This window comes from Curcuma longa, unplaced genomic scaffold (assembly GCF_044706935.1).
Source record: "Curcuma longa cultivar G26 ecotype Majalengka, Jawa Barat unplaced genomic scaffold, ITB_CL_G26_1.1 contig_13288, whole genome shotgun sequence".
NCBI classification, from domain to species: domain Eukaryota; kingdom Viridiplantae; phylum Streptophyta; class Magnoliopsida; order Zingiberales; family Zingiberaceae; genus Curcuma; species Curcuma longa.
Genome location: NW_027429391.1, coordinates 1 through 9119, shown reverse-complemented (window position 1 = coordinate 9119; position 9119 = coordinate 1). Strand labels below are relative to the sequence as shown.

Here is a 9119-nt window from a genome sequence, read left to right as displayed (position 1 = left end):
CCTCATAGAAACTAACTATGAATTAAGAAACCCCTCGGAAACTCGCCCGGTTCAAGGCTTTCTTCCTGTCACGAAGCGCCCCGGTGTACGGCCTAATGATTCCTCAATTCACAATTAATCCCTACCCTCATAGATTCATACACAAGCATTTCATCATTCACAACACAAGCACAAATCCACAAGGCAATAGACAATTAAATCATAGAAAACGGTAGATTAACAAATCCAAGTTACAATCATCCAATACATCTGATTTATCCTACATCCTAGAATCTAGGGAACTACTCCATATCGTGGAGGTTACAATACAAGGAAAGAAAGAGTTCATCCTAATCCAAAGATACAACAAGAAATGCAGGAAATAGGACTTATCGTTCTTCCTCGGACTGAAATCTCCACGTAGATGAGATGTAGATGGAATGGAGCAGCCGGATCGGTGGATGGATCGTCGAATCTCGCTCCGAAACAGGCGTCGGTGGCTCAAGAACAGCTCCGGTGGCTCTCCAAGGTCTCCCCCCTTTGCTAGGTCTCTAAAAGGACCTATTTATAGGCAGTCCCCGAGTCAGGCACGCCCCCGTCCACACGGCCGTGCCTGGGAGGCACGGCCCAGTGTGGGCACATTCACTGGAGGAGGCACGGCCGTGCCTCTCAGGCACGGCCAGATGCAGTCACGGTTCTGTCCAGGGGCACGGCCGTGCCTCTGAGGCACGGTCCAGAAGAGCTTTGTCTCTGTTTTTGAGGCACGGCCGTGCCTTTGAGGCACGGCCAAAGCCTGTCTCTTCTCATTTTGCTGGACACGGCCGTGCCTGTGAGGCACGGCCAGCTGCAGGGACTCCTCTGTGAGAAACACGGCCGTGCCTTGTGGGCACGGCCAACAGCAGTGTCTTCTCTGATTGGAAACACGGCCGTGCCTGTGAGGCACGGCCACGCCTCGGCTGTCTTCTGTTTTGAAGCACGGCCGTGTCTGGTAGACACGGCCTCTTCTGTCTGCTGCTGATGGGGGATGTTGGCACGGCCGTGCCAGTGAGGCACGAGGCACGGCCAAGGCTTGTTGATGTTCTGTTTGTGCACACGCCCGTGCCTTGTGAAGCACGGCCAGGAAGCTGATTAGACACGGCCGTGCCTATGAGGCACGGCCCTGTCTTGCCTTGTCTTCAATGGTAACTCCGATTTTGCCCGATTTTGCTCCATCTTCCATCCTGAAACAAGTAAAAACAAGAGCAGATCTCCGAACTAGGAAATGTAAGATATATGCCTAAATGCACGGATTAGGGATGCAATGCACACAAGATATAACAATAAAATCAGAAAGATGTGCAAATAAAGTGTAAATACGAATATAAACCCTATGCACATCACACCCCCAGACTTAAACCTTTGCTTGTCCTCAAGCAAAAACTTAGCGTCTAGATTTAGATAACCAATGCAAGCAAATTAGATATCCTAAGCACAGCAATCTAATCTTATCAAACACAAGTAATGGTAAGCATGAAACTCAAAAATCATCAAAACAATGGCCTAGAAGTAGTTCTCCGTGCTAAGTGCAAAAAGTGACCTAAATCCATTTGGTATCAAAATCCTTACTTCTAGTCAAGTCGTCATGCTACCGAATTCCTAAGTGTTCCCGGCCTTAGACACTTACCTGCCACAGGCTTGGTTCATATCTTCCATTGCACAAGGTCTCAAAGGATTGCCTCAAGTCAAGGGAATCAAATCATTTATTTCCCCAGTAACCGCTTTTCGGTCTCAAAGGGGTAAATGAAAAGTTTCCACTCTCGAAACTGTTTTTTTCATCCTTTTATTGTTTTGCAATGTATTTGCTTTATTGCAAACGGTAGATTTTTTTTTTTTTTACAAGGATGTAAGATTTTTCCAAAAGAGCTTACATGCCTTGAGTTGGTCCAGTAACCAAAATGCAATGGAAGATCACCATGGAAACACTAGTACTAAGCAGGTTTCATGAATCATGACTAAGTTCAGAAATCTATCAACCTCCTAGATTAGGTATAAGTGAAAGAGATCCTAAAACCAGGCCAAGGTTTGACTTATTCAAGTTATCCTAGCTCACTTCCTACTTATGAAGATAAGAAAAGAAATAGTCCTAGGATATTAACTACAAGCATTAATCACCCTTATCTTAACAAGTGCTACTGTTCTTGCAAGAAAGACAAACAAGAGATGTCTTGGTGATCAATGACATGTTAATCTACCGTGCATAAAGCAAAATTCAAAGCAAATTGCAAAAGCAAATTTCAAAACAAATTTCAAAGCAAAATGCAAAAAGCAAATTTCAAAACAAATTGCAAAGTAAAGAAAGCAAAGTTCAAAACAAAATGCAACTATTTACACTATGTACATATTTTTGGGTCCCCCCAGACTTGAACATTTCTACATTCCTCCGTAGTCTGGAGGAGGAGGAGGAGGATACCCCAAGGGAGGAGGAAATATAGGAGGTCTAGGTATGTGGCCCAAACTCTGATGATACTGGTAAAGTGCGGCCACTTGCTGTCGTGTGAGATCCATAGACTTCCTATATTGTTCCTCCTTATCCCACACCTCAAATTGATGCCCAAAGAACTCATCAGCCCTACCATAAAACTCATTCGCCCTAGTTAACTGGTCTTGTACTTCCCTAAACTGCTCCCGAGTCATGGTACCATACTCATCCAACTGACGTTGGTAAGCAAAGTGCTCCTCATGGAGTGTGTTTAGGGAGGTGCGAAGATCAGAAAAATCATAGGCTGAGCCAGTCTCTCCATATGCAAAAGAATGTCTAGGTGGCTCATGGTATGAAGGATCATGGTATGGAATGATGATTCATGTTGGTATGCAGTTTCTTGGGTCATATCCACATATGGTTCATATACGGGTGTGGAAGGACTAGGCACTGGAGCACGTAGAATCCAATTTTCGGCCTTTCTAATGGTGGTCTTCGGATGGGGTAATGGAAATGCAAATCCATCCTGAATGTTAAAATCCATACCCCTCCTCAGTCCATTTTATCATCTTCATCGCCAAACATGTGTCTAAGTCTATCCTTGAGTTGCCATAAATTTGTTCTAAATTATCAAACTCACAACCCAAGGACGAGGCGATAACAGAAATAAGGCCGCCAACCACTATTGCTCCAGTTGAAGACTTAGAAATTTTGACCAAGTTTTGGAGGAAATGGAACCCTGTATCAAATTCAACTTGATGAAGCATTGCCCAGATACAATATAGTTCAAGTTTCCTCACCACGCCATCACTCTCAGATCGTCCAAAAATGGTTTTAGTCATGACGCGGTGAACATATCTAAAAACTGGGTTTTGCATCAAGGAGGACTTTGATCTTTGAAGGGTCATAGGGTTCATTGGACAATGCAATTTGCCTCCAAAACTCGACACTATTAAATTCTTTATCGAATTTCCTAGTCACTCCAATAGGTAACCTAAAGCAATTATTAAAATCTTCTAAGGTCCATGTATACTCTAAATTTATCATTCTAAAAGAAATGGTTCCTTCTTCCTTATCTTCACCATTATACTGGACCTCTAAGGAACTAAGGAATTCAAGCGTTATTTTTGGGTAGGTTGGTAAATCATTATTCATAAAATCAAGCCAACCTATATTATCAAACATCCATTCAATATCTTCCTTAATTCCTAACTTTTCCATGGTATAAACATCAGTATAACGAGAGCAATAAATATTACGAGAAGCTAAAACATTATACCTGGCTCTTTGGATGTCGTTGCGAAAGATGATGCCATGGGGGTTGTCGAAACGACTTCCTCTGTAGCCCTTCTCTTTCCTTTATCAGTTGTTTTGCTTCTTCCCTTCGCTGGAGCTTCCTCTCGTACTGGCTCTTTACCCTTCCTCCTTCTTGAGTCGTCACTTTTGCTAGATCCTCCAGATCTGCGGAACTTTTTCAACAAATGACTCATCTTGTTAGATCCAAGGTATGAAAGTAGATCTGAACAAATCTGAGGTGGTTTTTGTTAGATCTGAGATGAGAAGTCAGATCTAAGAAGAAGAAGTGGAAAGACTGAAGAAATGGGGTTTAGGAGTGAGTTGGGAGGAAGTAGAAGAAGAAGAAGAGAAAGGGCTGATTTTTGGGGGGCGGCACACGGCTGTGTCTAGGGAAGGCACGGCCGTGTGCCCCTTTTAAGAAAGTCAGGCACGGGCCGTGCCTTGTAGGCACGGCCTCAAGCTGGGGCTTCTCGGCTTTGAAGCACGCCCGTGCCTGGAGGCACGGTGCCTCACGGTGGAGCTGGCACCCTTCTGTTTAACCACACGGCCGTGCCTCTGAGAGACACGGCCTCGTGTGGGCGTGGCTCTGTTGCCAGGCACGCCCGTGCCAGGAGGCACGGTCCAGAAAGAGCGCGGCTCTGTTGAGAAGCACGGCCGTGCCTGTGAGGCACGGCCTGGTCCAGTCTGCCTTTTTTATTGAGACACGGCCGTGTCTAATAGACACGGCCTGAAAGCTGTGGTGCCCAAAATGAAGGGCACGGCCGTGCCTATGAGGCACGGCCCAGCTTTATTGCTTGCTCAAACTCCGAAATTCCCTGCAAAAACAAGGAAAACTTATTAGCTCTCAACAAAACAAACTTGAAACAAAGAAAAGTATATGCGTATGAACAATAAAGAAATGCAAAACAAAAAAACCCTTGGGTTGCCTCCCAAGAAGCGCTTGTTTAAGGTCATTAGCTCGACCCCTTATTCTCTAATGTACAAGGGATCATTGGTTGCCCTCTCGCAACCTTCCCCTTGGAGGAACTTTGTATTTTTGGGTTTTTGTACATAGCTCCCTTATTAACCCGGCCGGAGCGGGCGTCTTTTCCGGCAAGAAAGAATTATGGTACATCTTCTTCTTCGGTTGGATGGATTCCAACCGGCACACATGAGGTGGTTCTGGCAAATATGCATTGCAGTCCAAAGAGAGGTTGAATTCTATCTTCTTACCACCAACTTCAAGAGAGAGCTTTCGGTTCTTCACGTCAATGTTGGCTCCCGAGGTGGCAAGGAATGACCTTCCCAAAATGATGGGGATAGCCGGGTCTTCATCTATGTCAAGCACAACGAAGTCGGTGGGGATTGTGAACCCCCCGACTTCTACCGGAACATCTTCAACTAGCCCTTTTGGATATCTGCATGTTTGATCAGCTAGTTGAAGGGTCATCGGTGTCAACTTCAGATCCGGGTATCCACATTTGACACTTGTAGTGTAGGGAATGATGCTAACACTCGCTCCTAGATCACAGAAAGCTCTCCCTATAGAAACATTTCCAATTTTGCAAGGGAGGAAGAAGCTACCTGGATCTTTGAGTTTCTGAGGAATCTTGTTATTCAAAATCTTTTCAGTCACATCCTCAGTGAGTGCTATAACATTCTTTGGCCGGGTGATGTCTTTGGTGGATATTAACCCCTTGATGAATTTGGCAAACTTTGGCATTTCAATGAGTGCATCAAGGAGAGGAACATCCAGCGTTAGGTCCTTCACCCTATTGTAAAGCTTTTCAAATTCTTCATCTTTTTGCTTGTAGAGGAGTCGCTGCGGGTAAGGTACATTCTTCACATATGGTTTCTTCTCTGAAGGCCCAGCGGGTGTTGCGGTCTCAACTTCTTCCAACTTATCTTCAATATCAGGAATAGAAGAAGGAGGTTGCACAGCGGCTGGGGTGAAGTATATACCTTCCCCAGGAGCAGTCACCTGAGGCTCTCTATCCTTCAGGGTCCGTCCGCTCCTGAGCTCAATGGCCTTGCAGTGCTCCATGGGATTGAAGTCTGGCTTTTCCGGGAAGTGTACCCACGGTTCTGGAGGAGAGGGAAGAACTGATTTGTGCAATTTGTGTTTCTTGCATCTTCATCCTCTTGTCGTGGTCATCCAATTTTTCATTGATCTTTAACCACGTCACTTTCAAGCTTCTCCAGAATTTTCAGGATTTTCTGGGTATCTGAGACCTCTTCACTAGCTTTTTGAGGTTGTGAACTTTGATTGGAAGGTCCTCCTTGGTTGAAATTGTTGTTGTTGCGGTAAGAAAAGTTTGGGTGATTCCTCCAACCCGGATTGTATGTATTTGAGTACGGGTTGTTCCTTTGATTGTATGCTCCAACTGCATCGCACTGCTCATATTGAACAATCTGATTTTGGCATGCTACAGCTGGGCACATTTCAGTAGTATGACTTGAATCACCACAAATATCACAATTAGTTGTCACCGCATGGACCTTACCAATGTTCATACCTTCAACCCTCTTGGTGAGGGCGTCAATCTGCGCATTTAGCTTAGTGTAAGGGTCGACATTGTACTTCCCAGGAATTTTCTGCACACTACCTCTCTCATTTGCCCATTGATGGTGATTTAGTGCCACATTCTCAATGAGTTCTTCGGCTTCTTCCAAGCTCTTATTCATGAGTGCACCTCCTGCAGCGGAATCCAAGTAAACTTTCGTCTGATAGTTGATTCCATTGTAGAAGGTGTGGATAATAAGCCATCTCTCTAATCCGTGATGTGGACACTTTCTTAGCATTCCTTTGAATCTATCCCAAGCTTCAAATAGTGTCTCACCATCCATTTGTTGGAAGCTTGAGATAAGATTCCTCATATGGGCAGTCTTACTTGGGGGATAAAATTTATTCATGAAGATCTTCTCCAATTGCTCCCAAGAATTGATGCAGTTTGGAGGTAGCGAATGGTACCAGTCCTTCGCCCTATCCCTTAAAGAGAATCTGAAAAGCATTAATCTCTGAACGTCAAAGCTGACCCCTTGCTGTCTTCTTGTACTACAAGCATCTGAAAATATCTCTATGTGCAAGTGTGGGTCTTCATGTGGACCACCCCCAAACTGGTTCTGTTGTATCATGGCTATAAATCCAGGATTGAACTCAAAATTTGCAGCCTCTATGTTGGGGATGGCGATGCATGACGTTGAACCTCTCATTTGAGGTGCAGCATAATCTTTCAGTGATTTCTGGGCCATTGTTGATGATTGTTCTTGATTTATTAACCTTTGTTCTCGAAGTCTCCTTCGAAGAGTTCTTTCTATTTCTGGATCAAAAGGAAACTCCGAAGGTTCGGCCCTGCGCATGCACCAAAGTAAAAGAAATGATTAGATTGCCAGAAAAATAAAGAATGTATGTGCAAAAGAATAGTACCAATGAATAAAATGAAAAGAAATAAAAATAAAGAATGGGGCTATGTATGTATAAGAAAAATGAAAAGAAAAACTTAATGTGCTAAATTAGTAAATAATTGCGCACGATCCCCGGCAACGGCGCCAAAAACTTGATAGGCTCCCCGCAAGTATACGGGTTGTCGTCAAGTAATAAAAATATCGATCCACAGGGACCGTGGAATTACTTACTAGATTTAGCACAAAAAGGTGGAGAGAAAACTGAGCATGAGTTGTTGTGGGGGAGAGAAGGGAGTATTCTAGAGTACTTTATCCTAAATCCGGAGAAAGGAAACGACTGTGACAATGGGTGTGAAACGATCCTAGGACTTCGGACTCCTCAGAGTATTGATTGATTGACTTGGATCCTCTACCTTTCCTCAATAATTGTTCAATTGTAGGGATGCTAACCAATATATCCAATTCGACCTCGTCAGGTATCCTCGGAATAAAGCATTGGTGTTCTTACGTCATCATTGTCGGTTTGAGATGGTTCTAGAAGCCCGGTTCAAGGCTTTCCTGTGTCACTCAGGCGCCCCGGAATACTAAAAGAACCCTATCCCCTGTCACAGGATATCTTTTTACGGACCTCTCTCCAACAATGAATGACCGCTAACTATCCCTCATAGAAACTAACTATGAATTAAGAAACCCCTCGGAAACTCGCCCGGTTCAAGGCTTTCTTCCTGTCACGAAGCGCCCCGGTGTACGGCCTAATGATTCCTCAATTCACAATTAATCCCTACCCTCATAGATTCATACACAAGCATTTCATCATTCACAACACAAGCACAAATCCACAAGGCAATAGACAATTAAATCATAGAAAACGGTAGATTAACAAATCCAAGTTACAATCATCCAATACATCTGATTTATCCTACATCCTAGAATCTAGGGAACTACTCCATATCGTGGAGGTTACAATACAAGGAAAAGAAAGAGTTCATCCTAATCCAAAGATACAACAATGAAAAATAGGAAATAGGACTTATCGTTCTTCCTCGGACTGAAATCTCCACGTAGATGAGATGTAGATGGAATGGAGCAGCCGGATCGGTGGATGGATCGTCGAATCTCGCTCCGAAACAGGCGTCGGTGGCTCAAGAACAGCTCCGGTGGCTCTCCAAGGTCTCCCCCCTTTTGCTAGGTCTCTAAAAGGACCTATTTATAGGCAGTCCCCGAGTCAGGCACGCCTCCGTCCACACGGCCGTGCCTGGGAGGCACGGTCCAGTGTGGGCACCTTCACTGGATGAGGCACGGCCGTGCCTCTGAGGCACGGCCAGATGCAGTCACGGTTCTGTCCAGGGGCACGGCCGTGCCTCTGAGGCACGGTCCAGAAGAGCTTTGTCTCTGTTTGAAGGCACGGCCGTGCCTTTGAGGCACGGCCAAAGTGTCCTTCTGATTTTGCTGGACACGGCCGTGCCTGTGAGGCCTGTCCAGCTGCAGGGACTCCTTGTGGACACGGCCGTGCCTTGTGGGCACGGCCAACAGCAGTCCTCTTCTCTGATTGGAAACACGGCCGTGCCTGTGAGGCACGGCCACGCCTCGGCTGTCTTCTGTTTTGAAGCACGGCCGTGTCTGGTAGACACGGCCTCGTCTGCTGCTGATGGGGGATGTTGGCACGGCCGTGCCAGTGAGGCACGGCCAAGGCTTGTTGATGTTCTGTTTGTGCACACGCCCGTGCCTTGTGAAGCACGGCCAGGAAGCTGATTAGACACGGCCGTGCCTATGAGGCACGGCCCTGTCTTGCCTTGTCTTCAATGGTAACTCCGATTTGCCCGATTTTGCTCCATCTTCCATCCTGAAACAAGTAAAAACAAGAGCAGATCTCCGAACTAGGAAATGCAAGATATATGCCTAAATGCACGGATTAGGGATGCAATGCACACAAGATATAACAATAAAATCAGAAAGATGTGCAAATAAAGTGTAAATACGAATATAAACCCTATGCACATCA

General features: G+C 45.2%; 2 protein-coding genes and 1 pseudogene across 2 annotated transcripts; 1 reads left to right on the top strand and 2 right to left on the bottom strand.

Annotated features, from left to right (window-relative positions):
- Positions 1-4721: 4721 nt before the first annotated feature.
- LOC141815980 (uncharacterized) lies at positions 4722-5756 on the bottom strand. Its single transcript, XM_074703834.1, has one exon. The coding sequence runs from the start codon at positions 5754-5756 to the stop codon at positions 4722-4724; it is 1035 nt and encodes a 344-aa protein (XP_074559935.1).
- A 119-nt stretch (positions 5757-5875) lies between these two features.
- LOC141815979 (uncharacterized) lies at positions 5876-6964 on the bottom strand. Its single transcript, XM_074703833.1, has one exon. The coding sequence runs from the start codon at positions 6962-6964 to the stop codon at positions 5876-5878; it is 1089 nt and encodes a 362-aa protein (XP_074559934.1).
- On the top strand, positions 6486-6583 carry LOC141815981 (small nucleolar RNA R71; annotated as a pseudogene).
- Positions 6965-9119: the final 2155 nt, after the last annotated feature.